Here is a 20,985-nt window from a genome sequence, read left to right on the forward strand (position 1 = left end):
AAAAAAAGGTCACCATGATGACCCTGGCCGAGCACATCATCGAAGCCACCCCGGAGCGGATCAAGCAGGAGAATTTCGTGCCGGCCGAAGAGGCGTCCCAGGTGGAGAGGACGGAAAGCGCGGCCATTAACACCTCCATGAGCTGGCTGGCCGGTTACCTGGCCGACGTGGACCGCTTGCCCAGCGCTGCTCAGATAAGGTGCGTGGGGGAGGGGGAAAAGGGGGGGAGGGAGGAGGAGGAGAAAGGAGGGGAGGAGGAGAGGGGGAGGAGAAGGACAAAGAGGGAAGAGAAAGGAGAGGGAGGAGAAGGAGGAGGAGAAAGGAGGAAAGAAGGAGGAGTAAGGAGGGGGAGAAGGAGAAGTAGAGGGAGGAGAAGAAAGAAGGACAAGGACAAACAAGGGGAAAGAGAGGAGCAGAGGAAAGAGAAGGAGGAGAAAGAGGGGAGGAGAAGGAAAAAGGGGAGGGGGAGAGGGAGAGGGAGGAAGAGGGCCGTGGGGTCCTGGTGCTCCCCGAGGTTTCCCTGCAGTCGTTTCATGACCCAGCTAGGGAACGCCTTCAGGGCTCGCCCGATGTCTCCTGAGGATTCCCACACCCTCCGCCACTCCACTCGCCCGCCTGCCCCGTTTTTCCCGGCCCGGGGAGCCCTCCTGATGCTCTGGCCCTCCCCTCCGTTGCAGGAGCCTCTACAGTGGGTGCCCGGCCCCCTCGCCCCACACCAGCCGCAGCCCCTCCGGCTCGCCAGTCAATGCGATGGCTTTTGAGAAGCCCAGCCTCCCCTCGGCGACAGACTGGTCCGAGTTCCTAAGCGCCTCCGCCGGTGACAAGGTGGAAAACGAGTTTGCACAGCTGACCCTCTCCGACCACGAGCAACGGGAGCTCTACGAAGCAGCCAAGCTGGTCCAGACCGCCTTCAGGAAATACAAGGTGGGGGGAACGGTTTCCGGGCGGGGGCGAGAAGCCGCGAGGAAACGGGGTGGGGGGCGCGGTGGCGGCAGAGATGCCTGCTCTCGGGTGCCTTGGGAGGAAGGCCGGTCCCTGGCAAAAGGACGGCGGAGCTGTGGTGGCGCAGGGGCTAGAAGGCAGGATTGCAGGCTGACTCTGCCCCACTGCCCGCAGTTCGATCCTGACCTAGGTCAATTCAGCCTTCTGTCCTTCCGAGGTCGGTAAAATGAGGACCCAGATTGTGAGGGCAAGAGGCTGACCCTGTAAGCCACTTAGAGAGGGCTGTGAAGCAGCATATAAGTCCAAGGGCTATTATGGTCTATATTCTGTTCTGTTCCATTCTATTCTGTGCTATTCTGTTCTGTATTCTATTCTGTTCTGTATTCTATTCTGTTCTGTATTCTATTTGTTCCATTCTATTCTGTTCTGTTCTATTCTGTTCTGTTCTATACTCTGTAATTGTTCTGTATCCTGTCTCATGCCATCCTACTCTTAATTCTTCATTCCTCCGTGAATTGTTTGAGGAATCCGCCTCTCTGGCGGCTTCCCTCCTTCCCTGAGGACTAGCCTCCCGCCATGCCCTCCCGTATCCCTTTTCTTCCAGAAGGTGATTGTACTGCTTTATTGTTTCCTCAGGGACGTCCCCTCCGGGAGCAACAGGAAGTGGCCGCGGCCGTCATTCAGCGTTGTTACCGGAAATACAAGCAGGTGAGGGCGACCCCGTTGGCCCATCTCTAGAGACCCGTTGGCCCGCTTGGTACCTCCACCTCACTGAACCCAAACCCTTTCGGCCACGGTGACCTCCCCCCACCCGAGGGGAGTGGGGGGTGTTTCTCTGGAAAGGACTCCCCACTCTTCGTCCGTTTCGGCCACTCAAGGCATCGAGACCACGTCAAGCACTCGGGGTTGTTTTCAGTCTCCTCAAGGAGATGCTTTTGTTCATATGTCCCAAAGGTGCTTTCTTCCCCCCAAAAGGCAGATGGATTTTCTTGGGTTTTTTTTTTTTTGTCTTTGAAGAGGTTTCACTTCTCACCTGAGAAGCTTCTTCAGTTCTGAGCGAATAGTGGGGCAACGGAAGGATTGATGATGCTCCTTGCAGACAAAGCTGCACATTTGCATCCTTCTTTTTAAGAGAGTCCTTCGGGTCACTCGAAGGATTATCTTTGTCCCAAAGGTGCTTTTTCAAGAGGCCACTGGACTTCCTTGGTGGTTTTTCTTTCCCTTGAAGAGGTTTCACTTCTCACCCGAGAAGCTTCTTCAGTTCTGAGCGAACGGTGGGGAAACGGAAGGATCGATGATGCTCCTTGCAGACAAAGCTGGTCATTTGCATCCTTCTTTTTAGAGAGCCGTTGAGGCCACTTGGAGGTTCTTCTGTGTCCTCGGGGTCACCTGTGCAGTGCAAATGGGTGTGGAGCAGTTCCGAGAAGCCGCCACGCCCCACACCCATTTGCACTACTCCGCTGAAGCCTCCAGCGTCTCTCCACTTCCCGTGACGCTCAGCGGGAGGCTCGCTTAGCACCACCGATGACGGACGGGGCCGACTTGTTAACGTTAATCTTGTATTTTCTGTTTCTCCCTCCCAAGCTTACTTGGATAGCCTTGAAGGTAATGACGCCATAAATACACAACCCAGTTTGTGAGACTTTGCACACAGGTCTTGGCAAGGGAGAAACGTTGGTTGGTTTGGCTACGACCAGTGGTGGAATTCCACCTATTTTACTGCCGGTTCTGTGGGGGGGGGCAGGCGGAGCGTTCTAAAAACGGGCAATTCAAAGCATGAAAACTTACCGTTGGCGCTGGCGAGGAAAACAGCTGCCTGCCAGCTGAGTTACCAACAGAGGAAATATAAGACCGAAAAGGGCGGGCGGGTGGGTGGGGGCCAACGGCTGACTAGTGCAACCGGATCGCTAGAACCGGTGCGAACCGTCAGCATACCACTGGGTCTCGGTAACCGCTGCTTTGCTACGGATGGCCAGCCTGTCCTATAAAAGGGGGAGGAGGGAATTGTTCAGGCACGCACACGCACACACACACACACACACAGACACACACACACAGACACACACACACAGAGCCAAAGAAGACCTCCACGCTGGCTGTGGAATTCTGGGAGTTGAAGTCCACAGGTCGTCAAGTTGCCACGACTGGAAAACTTAAGACTCTAAAACGCCGCTTAATTCTACCGAAGAGTCGCATGTTTGCCTGTGCGCAGCCAGGAGATCTGGGCTAGCCAGCCCTTCTTCAACTCGGGGCGAGCGGCTTCACTTTCTTTTCTCTCTCTTTCCCACCCCCCCCCCGTCCAACCCCGCCCCTCCCCGCGCCTTCTCCTGCCCCTTCCCCTCGCAGTATGCACTTTATAAAAAGATGATCCAAGCTGCCATCTTGATCCAGAGCAAATTCCGAAGTTACTACGAGCAGAAGAAATTCCAGCAAAGCCGGAGAGCCGCCGTTCTCATCCAGCAATTTTATCGCAGCTACAAAGAATTTGGCAAGAGGAGGCAAAACCGCCGGACCGCAGCTCTCATGCAGCAGAAGCTCAGGTGGGTCTTTTGGGGCGGTGGGGGGGTGAGGAGGGGGAGGGGGAGCTTCTTGATCAGCTTTGGGGTCCTGTAGCTTTGGAAGAGCTGAGACCCTCGAAAGAGGGCAGAGAAGAGCAAGAAAGACGATCCGGGAGAAGTCTGGGGGCTAAACCGGACGATTGGATGGTTTTGAGGACCTGGGTTTAACCAAGAGAAGGGTGCCAGGATGGCAGCCTTCCAGTTTTTGAGGGGCTGCCCCCAAAGAGGTAGCGGGGGTCTACAAAGCACCTGGAGGCTGGACAAGAAGCAACAGATGGAAACTTACGAAAGGGGAGAGAAGAACGAGGAGGAGAAGGTGGGGGAGAGGAGGAGAGAAGGAGAGGAGAAGGAAAAGGAGAGGAGAGAAGGAGAGAAAGAAAAGAATTAGAGAGGAAAAGGAGAGGAGGAGGAGAGGAGGAGAGAAGGAGGAGGAGGAGGAGAGAAGGAAAAGGAGAGAGGAAAAGGAGAGGAGGAGGGAAGGAAAAGAGAAGGAAAAGAATTAGAGAGAAAAAGGAGAGGAGGATAAGGAGAGAAGGAGAGGAGAAGGAAAAGGAGAGAGGAAGAGAAGAAGAGGAAGAAGATCTGGGGTCCTTCATGCTCCCTGAGCTATTTTTTTGCGGACGTTTTATTACCCAACTAGGTAACATCATCAGTGCTAGAAAAGAGTAGGGTTTGCTCTCTGTATGCATAGTTGGGTAATGAAACACCTGCAAGGAACCAGTCAAGCTCAGAGGGCACCAAGGACCCCTCTCCAGCTGCGATTCTTGACACGCAGGCAAACCCCACCCTACCCCCCCAAAAATGTTCTGGGTTCTAAATCACCCAACATTTTATGTGTGTCTCCCCCCCCGCTTTCTCTCCTCTCCAACAGAAGCAGCCTGCTCACCAAGAAGCAGGACCAAGCTGCTCGCAAGATCATGAGGTTCTTACAGCGCTGTCGCCACAGGTGAGGCACGGCTAGATATCCCTTGGGGAGCAGGGAGGTGTCCCGGGGAGGGAGAGACGGCTCAGACCACGGCCTGTCCCGTCTGAAAGGGGAACCTCATTTCAAGATAACCAGTGTTCATTGCCAAAATCTTGCCCCGTGGCATGATGGTTAAATGTGTGCACGGAGCTTTCGTATTGCAAGGGTGCACTGTGTCAGGATTCCAGCGATCGCCCTCATTAACTCATGAGCCTCGAGCCAAACTTCAAAAAAAATCCAGAGGATTCCTTAGGAGCGACCTGCTGGCATGACCTGTAGGAAGCCAACTCTTGGCCTACATAATTACAGTCACCGGTGATCCTGCTTCCCCCACCTCCCCTCCCCCGGGTGTGCCATAAATCACTTTCTCCAATTAAGCACAGGCATGGGCTAATGTCATCCATCACGTTCTCCAATTAAAGTTTTTCACGGGCAAAAGCTTCAGTAGCTTAGCTAGAATCTTTTTAAAGATAAAGTTAGAATGTGCTTCTAAGTTCATTTGCTGTACGCTTCTCCAGTCCTTCCCTCCTCTATCTTATGACAACTTGGAAGCAAGCGTAGAAATGTTTTACAAGTGGACACGTTGCCCCTAACACTGGAGGTTTTTAAGAAGAGGCCGGACAGCCATTTGAGCAGAATTGGGTTCAAACTGGGGGTTTGAAAAAGGCCTCAAATGGCCCCAAAATCAGCTGAGAGGCACATGCATGCGCAGTGCAGGTAAAGGGGTGGTGGGAGAATTATGTGCAGGGGGCACGGGTGGGGGGACACGCACATTGCCTTCTGGGTGCTGGCATGTGAGCGCACACACAGTTTTCGGCATAGGAGCCCAAAAAGGTTAGTCACCACTGGTCCAGGATGTCCTGTTTGATCGGGGGGGTTGGACTAGAAGACCTCAACCGATCAATTCTGACACAGCAAAATGTTTAAAGAAAGCAGCATTCATCGGCGGAAATGTCCCCAAACCAGCCCAAACCCTCCCGTTTCCCACTGGATTATCCCTCCTCTACCGACAAAGGAGATCTCTTGGGGAAAATTCAGATATATATACGCGCATCCACCGATACATGGCAGGGAAACGACATTTCCTCCTGCTGGTGGGGTCTTGGGGGAGGATGTCCCAACTAGGTCCAACAATGTGGTTTAAAGGTTTTGGTGCTTTGAAATTCTTGCTCTTGAAAATCAGCGGAGTGTGAAGTTTCTCCATCTACCGGAGGAGAGAGAAACCATTGATTCAGGGGCCGTTCCAAACCTTGCTTGGTCACTCAGTGTCCAGAATCTGTTTCCAAAAGAGACCCAGGCATTTTAAGGAGCAAAATTACCGTCTTAAGCGGCTGCAAGCCAACCGTTTTCCTCTTTAAGAGCTCCTAATTCTCCCTCCCACATTATAATTTGGGCCCCAGGTTATCTCAGCTTGTTGAGGGAGCTTTGCACCACATGTTTTGCATCAGTAGATATAAACTGACCTGTGAGTGAGTTTTTGTAGCAGGGGTTTAAGGATGCAAAGGTGTTTAGCAGAAGATCAGAGGGTCACCGGAAGCAGGAAGCCCTACCAGTGAGATAAGTTGGTCCTTGAAATAACTTGGTTAGATCACCAAAGAGTCAACAGAACATGAAGTCCTATTGGTGAAATAAGTTGGTCAGATCACCATAGATTAAATGAAATATGAAGTCCTACAAGTGAAATAAGTTGGTTAAATCACCATAGAGTCAACGGAACAGAAAGTCCTACCAGTGAGATACGTTGGTTAAATCACCATAGAATCAATGGAACAGGAAGTCCTACCAGTGAGATATGTTGGTTAAATCACCATAGAGTCAACGGAACAGGAAGTCCTACCAGTGAGATATGTTGGTTAAATCACCATAGAGTCAATGGAACAGGAAGTCCTACCAGTGAAATAAGTTGGTCCTTGAAACAAATTGGTAAATCACCATAGAGTCAACGGAACAGGAAGTCCTACCAGTGAGATATGTTGGTTAAATCACCATAGAGTCAATGGAACAGGAAGTCCTACCAGTGAAATAAGTTGGTCCTTGAAACAAATTGGTAAATCACCATAGAGTCAATGGAACAGGAAGTCCTACCAGTGAGATATGTTGGTTAAATCACCATAGAGTCAACGGAACAGGAAGTCTTACTAGTGAAATAAGTTGGTCCTTGAAATAAATTGGTTAAATCACCATAGAGACAATGGAACAGGAAGTCCTACCAGTGAAATAAGTTGGTCAGATCACCATAGTTTAAATGAAATATGAAGTCCTACCAATGGGATAAGTTGGTCTACTTTTTAAAAAAAGGATGCATGGCAATTGGTACACTAAATATGTCTTCCGGAGACGCGGTCAGAATGTCTCTTTTCTTTCTCCCAAACCTCCTTGAGGGTCCTCCAGCCTCTTCAGATCTATTTCATCTTCTCTCTTTGAAGGACCATCTTAGCCAAGGCTAGTCTGGGGTTAGAGGAACTCAAAACGGCTGGATTTTTGGGGGTGGGTGGGTGGGTACCCAATGCGCTAGTCAGAACTTGTTGGTGTCGGCTGCCTTGTGATTTTCCTTATGGGAAAATTTTGCTTGGTACTCATTGTCTTTGGTGCTCGTTGAGCTCCCGGAACCAATTAACGATGAGTACCCAGGTACCACTGTTGTTCCATCAGATGCTGAACTGGGCCCCACTCCAGATTCTGCCTGTCAAGAATCAAGATTACAAGTAGTTTACTGTGGTTATTGGGACCGGAAGTCACTGAGTGACACAGTTCCAAAGTGTGCCACCACATGACCGTACCATAAATAACAGTTAGCTGTAGCAGTTCTAGCCATCGCGATTGCTATCCTCACATGTCTGTGGCGTCCGATTTCCCGCTGGCTTCCCCATTGACTTTTTTTATGGGAAGCCGGGAGGAAATGTCAGAAATTGCACTCCGTTGTACGTTTGAATGGTTGCTGAGCGAGGGGTCCTTCAATGAGGACCATCTGAATGGCGGTGATGGAGGGACGGGAAATCATCTCGAGTAGCTTGGCTGTCTTGGGATTCTAGGAGTCCAAAAGTTCTCAAGGTGTTCGGTGGAACCACCGGCCCGATAAGTGGTCTTTCATCCATTGCATAAGGCAGCAGATGTGGTGATCAGTCCTACCCATTGAACTCAGTGGGACCGGCCCTAGGTGACAGTAGTTCAATAGGCTATCTTCTGGACTGAAGACCATCATTGTACACTGCTGTTGAGTTGAGCGACGTCTTCCTTGGTGTTTTGTTGCGTGTCCAACCTTACCAACTTTTTTTGTTTTATTTCTGATAAAAAAATATTGCCCCGCAGAGCTACCTGTATTTTTGAAAGTGACAAGGCGCTAATGTCAGGGTTCGGGGAGATCGCCCTAATTAAATCATCAGCCTCGACCCAAGTTTAAGCTTCAAAAGAATCCAAAAGATTTATTAGGAGTAACTTACCGGCATGAACCTAAATGAAGCCAACTCTGACCTACGTCATTTACAGTCCCCTGCGACCCTGTTTTTCCCCACTTCCCCCACCGGGTGTGTCATCAATCAGATTCTCCAATGAAGCATTTTTCCGGGCAGAAGATCCGGTAGCCTAGGCTACAATCTTTTTAAGATAAGAGCGGAATGTACTTCTGGTTTTAAACCGCCGTACTTCTCCTCCGGATTCCCCTCCCCTCCCTTGTTTATGGCAACTTCAAAACATGCATAGGAACATTTTACAAGTTGACAGCTGGTCCGTAGGAGGATTGCTCCCCTTGGCTGAGGCCGTCGACCTTCAAGCAGTGTTTGTCATCCTTGTCAACTTTTAAGACTCCCAGAATTCCTCAGCCAGCATAGGCTATAGGTATGGCTGGCTAGGGAATCCTGGGAGTTGAAGTCCACCCGTCTTTAAAAGTCGCTGGGTTTGAGAAGCACTGCCTTAGCGAATTGGTTAAGGGACTTTGACAAATATACTCAAACATATCCTGCAGCTATTGTTAAATATTCTGTGTTGTGGGACTACAACTACCTGGGTGTGCCTCCCCCTATGGTTGGTAGAAAAGCTATTCTATCTCGTGCACATCAATACATCTACAGGGACCCATGACACACGGCAGTTAGCAAGAGCCACGTTGGTGTAGGTAGGTGTGGCCTAGTCATCTCAGGGAAGAACAGGGGTTACTTGGAACGGTGTGTCCGGTTCTGGTCACCACGATACAAAGAAACTCGTAGTTGTCTGGAAGGGCCTAGGATCGCCTCCTTGATCAAGGCGTTGGGTGAAAAGATCTCCACAGCCCCTTCCCAGCCCTAGGAGTGGATGTTCGGTGACCCCATCCCCATATTGGCAAAGTGGTCCCGGAAATGTCTGCTTCCCGCCAGCCAGAATATTCTGAGACACCCCCCCCCTTTTTTCCCCCCTGAAGTTCTCTGTTGCTGCCGATATGCTAATATATGCTAATAGCTCTTTGCTATTGTTTTGCTCATTTGAAGCCCTCTGATGGATCATAGACGTTACAAAAGGGTGAGTTCAGCTGCCTTCCGGATTGTTTCTCTTCCATTTAATATATATCTATATATATCTCAAGATATATATATTTATATGTCTCGGGTTTTCTCTCACTTTTGTGCTTGCTTGCATGGGGGGCTGCAGCTGAGACGAGAATGCACCGAGTTTTCACATCCCATCGAGTTGGCCCGGCCCGAGGAGACTTAACTCCGCTGCAGCTACTAACCCAGCTGCTTGCAACCGTCTGCAGGAGGTCCCAACAGGTGCATGAAAGGAAAACCGAGCAGGGGGGCAATCTGTCCATCCATCATGCGGGGCATGCGGAGAGACGGGGAGGGAAAGGAAGGGGACGGACGCAGGAATCTTTCGACCATTCCCTCCAAGCTGGGCTGAAACCGCCGCGCTCAGCCGGAACGTACCAGCATGTCAACCATACGAGAATATTCATGGCACGGAAATGGCCGAAAGCAAGATGGCGCTCGGTTCGGTGGCCGGGCGGGTCAGAATTATTCTGGAGCACTTCTGGGAAATGGCGACTGGGCGTTGAGTGAGCCAGAGGGAGGGTTGGGACTGGCCGGACAGCTGATGCCCCAATTGGGCCAGACCTTGAGGTCCTGAGTTCAGGGGATCAGCTCAAGAATGGGGAAAGGACGTGTGATGGCTTGCCAAGGTGTGTGGATTTCTGGGAAGCCCGTGTTTTATGAATGCTGGGAGCGCAACTGGGCGGTTCTTCGTGGGAAGCCATGATGGATGTCCGTCAGGAAGGTTCTTCCGTGGGACACGAGAGCCGTTGCTGTTCAGGCAGACTTGCCCTCCTCCTGAGTCACGTTTCCCGCGATGCCCGGGAGAAGCCCTGAACAACCGGCTGGCCGGCACGTTTTCCCACAGTCTTCCCCATCGCCATGTTCGTGGGCGTGCCCACCAAGGGAGCAGACCAGCTGGCCTTCCAGGGACCAGCAACCCAGGTCACCCCCGCTCTAGGAAAAAAAAAAAAAAAACAGAATCTTCCCAAGCAAGAGATTTTGTAAAAGTTTCAACCTCTTTCCTACTTTTGTGAAAACCAAGAAGGGAAGGCCGCCCTATCTTGAAAGGGCATCACTTTAAGACGGCCGGAGAATATCATCTAGAGATGGGTTGCCTCTGGATCACTATTTCTAGCTTGGCTTGCATAATTAAATCTAGACTCAATGGTCCGTGAGAAGGGGGTTGGACTAGATGACCTCCAAGGTCCCTTCCAACCATGTTACCCGACAATTCCAGATCCAGTAATCCATAGGCTGGTTTGCCTTCAGAGGTTGTGGGGTGGGTGGGGCTCCATCACTGGAGGTTTTCAAGAAGAGACTGGACAGGCACTTGTCCGGAATGGTCTAGGCCTGGTCTCCTGCTTGGGCAGTGGGTTGGACTAGAAGACCTCCCAGGTCCCTTCCAATTCTGCCATTCTGTTAAGGCTGCAGTCTGGTTGACCCCACGATCACCATCATTAGTCTTGAAGGACCTCAAAGCGGGACCAAGAAGGAGTCCCTTGCTGCCCACGGTCAGGTCAAGGCAAGCGACATCCGAACCGAGGAGACCCCAAAGTAATTTTCTTCCCTTTGATTCTTTCAGGAGCGGGATGCTTTCGAAGTCCAGATCTGTGCCACATGTCCCTCGCTCTCTTTCTCCTTGGCCCTCACTCTCTTTTTGCTTTGCCACCCGATTGGGGGATCTGGAAAAAGAGAGGCTGCCCCCCCGCCCCCATTTCTAAACTAACCCCTTGGTGCTCTTAAGAGGTAATTGATTCCCGCTGCGGATGTCCATCCATCCATCTTACCTCTGGCTGACCGTGTTGTCTGTTCGGGTTGCGCTGTGCCTGCCTCCAGCATCGTTTTTTGTGGGAGCGGGGAGGGCTGGCATTTGAGAATCGGGGTGCTTGGGTGCCATTTTCTCTGCTCTGAGAGATGCCCCTCCTTTCAGTCGCTTCCAGCAATCTCCCTCTAGATCGGTGGGTGGATGGAAGCGTCTCCAAACGTGGGCCCTTTAAGACTGGCGGACTTCAACTCCCAGAATTCCTCCTGAGGGATTCTGGGAGTTGAAGTCCACCAGTCTTAAAGGGGCCACATTTGGGAGGTGGGGGGAGGGCAAAAAAAAAAAAAACCTGGTCTAATGTAAACTACAGACAATGCTGGCTTGTGTAGAACTCCCGCTTCCTCCATTGCTTGCGTACATCACACAAATTCCTGGGCAAGGATTTCTAATCGGCCCCAAATCCATGCTTGTTGGAATTTGGGTGGGTGGGCCATTAGGTGGGCGAGGAAGGGAAATCAACAAAGAGAATTAAGCCAACATCTGTATTAACTATCCAAATAAGATTGTGTGTGTCTGTGTGTGTGTGTGTGTGTGTGTGTGTGTGTGGTATTCAGCTTTGTTCAGGTATTTTCCCACGTCATTATAGTTGTGCTTTTAAAGTTGTGGCAACGTTTATGAACAGAAACGGCTGTGAAAGTCTGACTCACAGACGAACCCAATACAGAAGCCTGATGATGGCAGATGAGATTCTGCGGAAACGTTGCTACAACTTTAAAAGCACAACTACAACGACGTGGGAAAATACCCGAACAAAGCTGAATAGCATACATATAAATACCCGTGAAAACTTAAGAATATATATATATATATATATATACACATACATACATACATACATACATACATACATACATACAGTATATGCAGGTCTTGGCGTGTTTGACCTGAACAAACCAAGACCTGCATACCTGTACCTGTGAAAATCTACGAAAAATATATATATATATAAAATTTAAAAACTTATCTGGGATAAAAGCAAGCACGTTTATTGTGTCATGGAAGGACCGGTAGGTCTGGCTTAAATCTGCGTGTGGATTCAGATGTTTTTCCTCAGAGGCTTCCGAGAATGGCCTTGGGAAGGGATCCCCGTGCCAGATTGCTTGTAACAGCCCCCCAAGCTCTAAATCACACTTGCACACCCTTCCAAAAGACAATAAAAAGCGGATCAGGAAACAAAAAGGCATCCTCTTTAACAACCCAGGGATTAACACCAGACAAACAAGCAGAAAATAATCAAGGAACTACAAGGGGGTGGGGGGCGGAGAATCACACCTTACCCAACACTTGGTAGGGTAAGAGGGAGCAAACTCCACACTCAATATCTCTGATGATGTTACCTAGTTGGGTAATGAAACGTCTGTGAGCAAAAAGCCCAGCTCAGAGAACCCCAAGGACCCCATAGTCGTCCTTCTCTTCCTTCCTTCTTCCTCCCTTCTCCTTTCTTCCTTTTCTCTCCTCCTCATCCTCTTCCTCTACTCCTCAAACCCCACTCCCTTCTAGCCCTGATGACGTCACCTAGTCGGGTAATGAAATGTCTATGAAGAAAGAGGCCAAACTCAATAGAGCACCAAGGATTTCGACCTTCATCTCTTCTCTTTGTCTTATCAGATGGGTTTTACGGTGAGGGAAACATCTGTGTCCCACCTCCAAAACTTTTCAGTGACTTCGGAGCAATTCGGGTTCTAATTTACACATCGCGAACACTCGAACGCTCTCCTTGTTCCTCTATAGTGCTGTAAAGCAGTATATAACACTAAGTGCTATTGCTATTTGACCCAGAGGCTTCGTTGTTTTTTTTAAAACTGAAGCCTTGAAGTAAAACAATAGTTGGGAAAGGAATTGTAGGAGGAAGGTAGGGACTGAAATACTTGTGTGTCTTACCCATCTGCCTGGGTGCAAATTAGGGAACCTGGTCTTCAATTCAGCCTCCGTGGAAACGTTTCCCTCCAAAACGCAGGAAGATTTCAGGTCCTTCTCCTTGTTAGGATCTTTTTGGACCAGCCATCCACTGGTTCATTTCAGAAGAAGGAAAAAAAACATAAAGAGATTTCCCCCTTCAGGTGTCCACCTGCTTTTGTGTTGCGCAGGGGGAAGGGGAAGAACGGAGCCAGGGTTAGTCGTGACGTTCAGCATCGCCTCGTCGGCGTAACCTGTGGGGTTTGGTCTCTTTTGAACCTGAGTTTGCTGCAGCTCAGGGGGGAAAAAAACGTGGTCCAGTTCATCATTAAACATCCTTTGATTTTTCACACGAGCATCTCAAGGGAAGGTTTCGGCGCTTCCGCCGTCTTGCAAACGCTGGGAGGGTTTGCATGTCTCCTCACAACCGGGCGAACACCGATGGCACCGATGGCCAGCATGACTTCCTTTTTTCCCTTGGCCCAGCCAGCGAGTCCGGTTAATCTAGGTTTGGCATGAGTTTGGCATGTCTCATCGAAACCGTCCGCCCTGCGCAGCCCGGCACAGGGGGTTCTGACGGCGGGAGCAGCGGCCTTGCATGGGGGAGCACGCCGTTCCACCTCCAAAACGCAGCGCAGGAGCTATCGCCTTTTCTCACACACCTCCCTTTTGCAGAGCAGAGAGATTGGAGAGAAACGGATTGCAAGAGAGTAATGAGTCCGACCTCCTTGGTTTTCCTCTTCCTTGGGTGGGTGGTGGGGTGGGGGGAGCGGGGCAAAAGGGGGTTCTTTGCTCCTGGATGCCGTTCCCCGACGGCTTTGCTCGCTTGGGGGTCTCCAAACCTGGCCCCTTTATGACATGTGGACTCCAACTCCCAGAATTCCCCAGCCAGCATCGATTTTTCCCTAGCTCAGTTTCCTTTTGGTCTGATGCTCGCCATTTTTATTGCATGAACTAGCACAGGGTGTGTGTGTGTGTGGGGGGGGGTGTTGGCCACTTTATGACTTGTGGACTTGGTGGCCGGTTGAGGGATTCTGGGAGTTGGAAGTCCACGAGGCTTAAAGGGCCCAGGTTTGGAGACCGCCCTGGGCTAGTTCGTGCAATGAGATGGCTGGCATCGGACAGAAAGGAAGGACTTAGGGTGTGATGACCCAGGGTGGGATACAAAACAAACACAGTCACAGAAAACAGGTGAAGCCCCTTTTATTCCTCTGCTTTGCTTCTAAACTCCAAATATCCTTAATGGAAGACAAAAAAAAACTCCCCCACAAACAGTTACAAGAAGGAGCAAAAAAGCAACACAAACCAGGCTGGAGGACGTCCACAGATATCAGGACACACCCTGGGAAGGATGCCAGACTCAGAGAGGAACCATAAACTAGAGATATTTCCAGGCTTTGTTTCCAGCACTGGCCCATATGCAGGTCCGTCCTCTTAGCCAGTTGTCACAGCTGCAGCCCATGAAGGGGATCAAGGCCCTTTCCTCCCCCGTAGACCACGCCATTCGCGTTTCTCCATTATCCTCTCCTCCCTGCATGCCCTAGGATGGAGAGCGGGTGGGCCTGGGTCTTCCTCTGACTGCTCAGCCGGCCTCTGCCCTTCCCCAGCCTCCTCCGTAACCTCCGGAGCCCCACTCCCACTCCCTGTGGGCTGTTCCTCCTCTCCTTCGGAGTCCGTCTCCACCGGGGGTATGACGTAGGGTGAGCACTGTTCCGTGGCAAAAGTGGCCGGGTTCATACTAAACTCTAACCTGGGTTCACAAAGTACAGCGGCTGCGTTCACATGCCAGGCCCAAAGTAGCCCCATAACAGCGGAACTAGAAATTTGAAATTCCTGTTGGGAAATCTCTGAAAATCCACTCTCCTCCTGGACTACGGTGTTTGCCTGCTGTCCTTTGGCAAGAAAATTTGAACCTCTCACTCTTCTTCTTTTTTTACACAATAGCCTCTAGTTGTGCTATAGGGGGGTGTCCTCGCTTACCAACGGCTCAGTGGCCGCCCGACGTTACAGCGGTGCTGACAAAAATACGACCCATGCCTGCATTTGTGGCCTCATATGTCACACAATCGCCATTATATCGCTGTCGCTTTTCTTACACATCTCCCTTTGCAGAGCAAAGAGGTTGGAGAGAAATGGATGGCAAGAGAAGGAGCCACGGACAACGCACATTGTAAAAGCCAGTTTGGTGTAATTATTAAGGCACCAGGCTAGAAAGGGACAGACTATGAGTTCTGGTCCTTCCTTAGAGCATGAAACCCGGCTGGGTGACTTTGGGCCAATCGCCAGGAGACTGTGAGTTCTAGTCCCAGTTTAGGGATTCAAACTGCTGGGGGATTTGGGATAAATCATCAGGCGACCGTGAATTCTGGTTCCTCCTTCGGCATGAAAACCAACTGGGTGACTTTGTCCAGTCACTTTCTCTCAAGCTCACCTCACCTCACCTGGTGGTTGTTTGGGGAGGTGAGAGAGGGAGGAGTATTTCGATATGTTCACCACCCTTGTGTTATTTATGAAAATATTAAAGATGGGATAGACGTAAATAAATGCGACGGTGCTGTGAGCGCACACAGCAAACATGTTGTGCAAACCGCCTGGTATATTTCCCCGTGCCTCGTCTGTTTGCTCTCTTGTAATCCCTTTCTCTTCAATGAATGTAAATTCTTCAACATCAATTCCCTTTTTGCTAACACTTCTGGGGGGAACTGCAAGGGTGATTTGGTCCGGCACCTGGGGGGAAAAGGGTTATATTTTGACCTATGCCTTCTGGATTGTTGTAAGCTTCCTCCAATCATTGTATAGTCCTCGACGTATGGCCAAAATTGGGACCAGAAATTTCCATTGTTTAAGCAAAGCAGTTCTTAAGCCATTATGTGCCCATAATTGGACCTTTTAAGGACCTTTCTTTGCCACCGTTAAGCAAGTCGGGGCAGCTGTTCCAAGAATCACAGGGTCGTTAAGTGAACCCAGCTCCCCCCACTGATGTGGCCAGTTGGGAATGTCACAAAATGGTGACTCCATGAACCCTGGGGTGCGGCGACCACCATAAATACCACCAGCCGCCAAGTGCCCGAATTTGATGGGGATGCCGTGACGATTGTAAGTGCAAGGGCCAACGGTTGTAGGCCATGCTTTTTTCTTTTCTTTTTTTAGCGCCTTTGTAACTTTGAACGGTCACAAAACGAATGCTCATAAACCAAGAAATAAAAGAAACCTCCCAGAACTAAAAACCACTGGAGATTTTTAAGAACAGATTGGACAATGATATGTCTGAAAAGGCAAGGACTGCCTTGCCTCGTTCTTGCGGAGGAAGTCGCTAAATGATGTAGGGTCTCCTGCTTGGGGTTTGGACTAGATGACCTACAAGATCCCTTCCAACTCTGATTATCTGTTAAATACGTTGCCGTGCGCCTGCGTTCAACCGCGAAAGACAGGCGTTCGATATTTCCGACATTCTTAAGAAAGGGACCCTTACATCTCCTTCTCCTCTTTCTTTCTTCCTTTTGTGTGTATGTGTGTGTCCGTTTTTTGTCTCCCCAGAGCGAAAGACTCGAAAAAGGAACTTGAAGAACGAGATCCCGGCGGCGACGAGAGCATCCCATAACAGCCCGGGAAGGAGTGGGCCGTCGTCTTTTCGGACTGTTTCCATTTTATTTTATTTTTATTTTTTCTGTTTTCAACAGAAACATGCAACGACAATTTCAAACAAAAAAAAAAAAAAGAAAAATGATTTTGATTATTTAAAAAAACGAACAAAAACAAACAAGAAAAAAAAAAAGACTTTGACTGCCGTCGCCGAGAATCTTATCGGCGGCGGGATTTTAAAACGGTAATGTTTAGTCATTACATTTGCACTTTCACGGACAATTTTTAATTTGTTCAGCAAGGCATCTTTGGAAATCAACTCTTTGGTTGGATCATCGGGGCTGGGGTGAGGGATGGGGCGGGGGTGGGATCGGGGGGTCTAGTGTGGGGGGGGAGGGGAGGAGGGGGGGGAGGAAAAAAGAGCAACACCCGGAAAGGCGTTTTCATGAGTTTTCCTTCATTCCTCTGTGAAACGAGTTACGAGAAGCAATCCAATCGATCATGTAATATTTATTATATATTTTTGTTTTCCATAGAGGGCTGTTAACTCAAAACGACAAAAAAAGAAAAGAAAAAAAAACACAAAAAAAATATCCATGTGTGGAACTGTACAAATACGATACCAAAAAAAAAAAACAACCAAAAAATTAATAATAATAATAATAACAACACGAATACTAATTGCGCAAAACAAACAAACAAACACCCCCCCCCACCAATCCGAGAATGGCAAATTCTTTCCGAGATAACGTTGTGGGAATTTGTCCGTGGGAACCGCCTCAGAGGACCGACCTTCTGTCTCATCTGCTCCGTCCATCTCCATCCTCCTCTCGCTCGTCCATCTTTTCCGTTCTTCGTTGAGGCCGCCACCGTTTCGATCGGCTGATTTTCCTCCTCCTCCTTTTTTTCTTCCCTTTTTTCCACCCCCCTGCCTCCCCCCCCGAGAGATATTTTGCGCCCTTCCTCTTCGAGTTTTTATTTTCCAGGAAGTATCAGTGTTTTTTAAGGCAAACGGGTATTTTAACGCGGGCTGGTGTTGGGGTGCCGAGAGAGAACGGGGTGAACAGATCAAGCGGAGCTGTTCCTATATCGGTGTCTTTTTTCTCTCTCTCTCTCTCTCTTGAAAGCCTTCAAGTCTATCAACTGCCATATGCACTTCTCATATTTGGCACTTTATTTTCTGGCCTTACTTCACATAAGAGTTTTACTTATTTAATGGCGATGGGTTTGTAAAGCATTTTTGGTAACATTTGCAGACCTCTAGTTCGACTTGAGTCATGTGCAGAGATGCTGTCCGGACAGTACTGATCAACGAAGGGTGTAGTGCTGCATTCCACCCAGAAAAAAATTATTGTTTTGGCTATTTCATCAAAAAAAAAAAACCCAACAACAACCAACAGAAGGAAGAAGAAAAGAAAGAAAGAAAAAGAAAGAAAGAATAGAAGGAAAGAAAGATAGAAAGAAGAGAAAGAAAGAAGAGAAAGAAAGAAAGAAAGAAAGAAAGAAAGAAAGAAAGAAAGAAAGAAAGAAAGAAAGAAAGAAAGAATGAATCAAAATCTAGGCAGTTTCTGTATATAGAGAGATGGTTAGAAATGGCAATGAAAAAAATATTGGAGGGAATATATTAATTAATTGCTAAATATTTTATTCACAAAGGGTCAATAGCTTGGCAAGAGAAATTTGCGTATTTGTATAGTTTTGTCTGAATGAACAAGAAAAAAGTGTGGATGTTTGTACATATTGTATATATTAAAACAGAGGTGCATGAATTCAAGGAAAAAAGAAATGAAAAAAGTAAAGCATTAGTGGCTTACGGTCTGTAAAACGAAACAAAAACTTTATTTCACTATAAGAAACTTTATTTTAAATGTTCTTTAGAAGAACATTTTGCTAAAGCATGAATAAAACTGCAGAAGCAAAAAGAGCTAATGTATTTAGACTTAGGAAAAAAAGGCAAAGTAACATTACTTTAAAAAAAAGAGATATGTTTACATTTGATTTTGGCTACCAGGAGTTTTTAAATTTCTTTTAACCTTCTGGGTTATCTTTTTTATTATTATTATTTTGTTCTTGTTTTATTTAATTTCTCTCTCTCTTTTTTGTTTGCCAATGGTGCCAAGTAAAGTGAATGCTAATATTGCTTAACGGAAAAAAAATTAAGTTATTTTGCAAAGCAGATAATCATAAGAATTCAAAATTGTATCTAGCTTAGCACCATACACTCACTCCAATAAAAAAAAAACACTTAGAATGAACATAAACTTTAAAAAAAAAATAAAAAATAAAAAAATAGTACGAAAGTAGAAAAAAAAGTTTCACTTGACCATATTTCCTGCTGAAAGTCAGACGATGTACTAAATTGCACAAAAAATAATAATTTTAAAGTTTTTAAAAAAGATAATAATAATTAAAAAGATGGAAAGGATATGTAGGGGTATCATGGTATATTTGCTATTTCCAGCGAGAGAGAGAAAGAGAGAGAGAAAGAGGAAGAGCAGCCAACGAAAATTCTTTAAAATTCATCCTTTTTCCGACAAGTTGAAATGCACATTGCAACACCGGGAATCCAGTTGTGTGCGGCGGCTTCCAAGGAAGCAAGAGCGCTCAATCCCTCCCATGTCTGCTCCCCCCTCTGCCCCCCTCCATCCAGGGTGCATGTTGCTAGGGCCAGCTGGCCTTCTGGAATGCAAGTTGGATCTCCGAGGATCCCAGTTGCTTCATTCAAACGTTCCATTTGTTTCTGGATGGTTGGTTGTGAGAATCGGTGTCCTCACCATTCTGCACAACATATCTCAACCTGCAACGATGGAGAACCTGGCCTGGCCTGAGATCCAGGTGCCTTTTCTGTCGTTTCTGATTGTTTCTCTCTCTCTCTCTCTCTCTCTCTCTTTTTAATCACTTCTGTTCACTGCCAGGACCAACCCAAGATCCCCGGGCAGGTGTGTGGTTGCGTTGCTGTACACACTCGCCGCTCCGTGCAGCGGTGTGTGACTGTTTCAACCCGCAAAACAAACCGATTTAGAATCCCTGCCTCGCCCATGATGCTAAAGACATGTCAAAGACCTTCTTTAGGTGTTCCGCCAACCCTCTCTGGATGGCGTCATTGACCCTGCTGTCCACCAGGGTTGCCGCAACATCTGAAGAAGGTTCTTGACATATGGTTGACCAGACAGAAGACCTACCCACCCCTTGGCTGAGCAGTAGCTGCCACCTTCCTTCGGATGGATGTGGCTTTTCCCGGCCACAAGATTGACCTCAGGAGTGATTTGGCAAACCCCGTCCTGTTGGCCGGAGGGTTTCCAGGGAGCGTTGTAACACCTCAAGGTGTTCCACCGTCATTCCTTCCAAATGCAGACTTGATTGGTAGGCAGCCTGTCTTCTGATGGACCCCGAGGCTGCCTGCAAGATGAGTTGAGCAACGTTATACTACCTGCAGTCCCTTTGCACCACCCATGCCCACATCCCAAAAGAGTTTTGGGGGCAATCGATGACCTCTGGCACGTTCTGTGTAGACCGTGTCATGTTTCGGGGCGTGTCCCTTCTCTGGGGTTCAGGATTCTGCATCAGGAAGGGGCCTAAAGTCCTCTCCTGTCTGCTCGATCCTAAAACCAGATCGGGGAACGCTCTCTGGTCTCCCACCCACCCCCACCCCCAAATATATCCAGAATTGCTCCCTCGTATGACTTCACTCGTGTGAAACAAACGACCCTTGTGCGAACGAAATGCAGAATATAACATGAGCCCCCTCCGTTGCACGCTTCGTGGCCGTTCCACACAGTAGTTTGGTGCCCAAAGCAGAGATTTTTTTTTTGTTTTGGTTCGGGGGTGGGGGAGAGGGGAATCCCTGAGACTTGCATGTAAAACCTAGTTATAGATGTCTTTTTTTGTAAGTTTTATTTTTGTAACTCTGCATGTTTAAAAAAGAAAAAAAAAAGCATCACTGAATCAATGGATCTGTTGAAGAACTCAGCTGCTGGAAATCATGCAAAATGTTTTTGAATTGCCCTTAAAAAATATGGAAAATGTTTTCTGAATGCTTTATATTCTTTCTGCTGTAAATTAAAAATGAAAAAAAAAAAAAGGAGAAAATTTTCCCAGTTGAAGCATGTGGGCTTTTTGTGGGTTGTGTGTTGTGGGCCAGGTTGTCGCATTCTCTGCCTTTCTAGGACGTCTCCTAAAACTCTTCCTCTTATCATACGTCCCGGAGATTCTAGAAGGTACCTGTGACCTGTTTTACCTGGTAACAAACTGAGAGATGTTGGGCTTCACCAAATTATTTTGCTTTGGGTCTGCCTTCTTAAATTGGCTGCCCCAGGCAGAGAATAGGGATCTATTAAGGCAAATAAATATCCTGCTCCTTAAATCGAGTTCTTAGCTTAGTAGATCAGGGGAATGCTGCAGATCTGAGCTTGATAAAAATCTTAGTCTCTCATGATACTCTCCTTAGCACTGATGATGTTCCCTAGTTGGGTCATGAGAGGTCTGCAAGAAAACAACCAAGCTCAGAGAGCACCAAGGACCCCTCCTCTCAACCCTCAGCCACAAATATTCTCCTTTATTGATATTCTCCTTAACATGGTAAAATATGGGGCAGATGAAAGTGCCGTTACAATGGCCTCACAGTTGGCCCAAAGACCGCAGCCAAAGAACGCTATAATTAACGGCACCTACTTCATTTGGAAGGAAACGTGTATAACAGATTTCTGCTGGGCTGACCAACTT

The 20,985-nt window shown here is 48.2% G+C and overlaps 1 protein-coding gene across 5 annotated transcripts in view; it reads left to right on the plus strand.

Moving 5' to 3' along the window:
* The window catches only part of CAMTA1 (calmodulin binding transcription activator 1), a 249,247-nt gene extending 229,338 nt beyond the window's left edge, over positions 1 to 19,909 (plus strand). For 2 of the 5 annotated variants that reach the window (XM_087915177.1, XM_087915181.1), the window contains 7 exons: positions 9 to 199; positions 678 to 924; positions 1,579 to 1,650; positions 2,527 to 2,547; positions 3,289 to 3,482; positions 4,372 to 4,446; positions 16,219 to 19,909. In XM_087915177.1, coding sequence (XP_087771303.1) covers positions 9 to 199; positions 678 to 924; positions 1,579 to 1,650; positions 2,527 to 2,547; positions 3,289 to 3,482; positions 4,372 to 4,446; positions 16,219 to 16,282 — 864 coding nt within the window. In that variant the 3' untranslated portion in view covers positions 16,283 to 19,909. Of the gene's footprint in view, positions 1 to 8; positions 200 to 677; positions 925 to 1,578; positions 1,651 to 2,526; positions 2,548 to 3,288; positions 3,483 to 4,371; positions 4,447 to 8,924; positions 8,956 to 16,218 lie in introns of all 5 variants that reach the window. The other 3 variants (XM_087915178.1, XM_087915180.1, XM_087915179.1) reach the window with 3 other exon arrangements.
* The last annotated feature ends 1,076 nt before the right edge of the window (positions 19,910 to 20,985 follow it).

The sequence above is a fragment of the Pseudonaja textilis genome, chromosome 18, assembly GCF_049901715.1.
Source record: "Pseudonaja textilis isolate UNSWEBS1 chromosome 18, rPseTex1.2, whole genome shotgun sequence".
Lineage (NCBI taxonomy): Eukaryota > Metazoa > Chordata > Lepidosauria > Squamata > Elapidae > Pseudonaja > Pseudonaja textilis.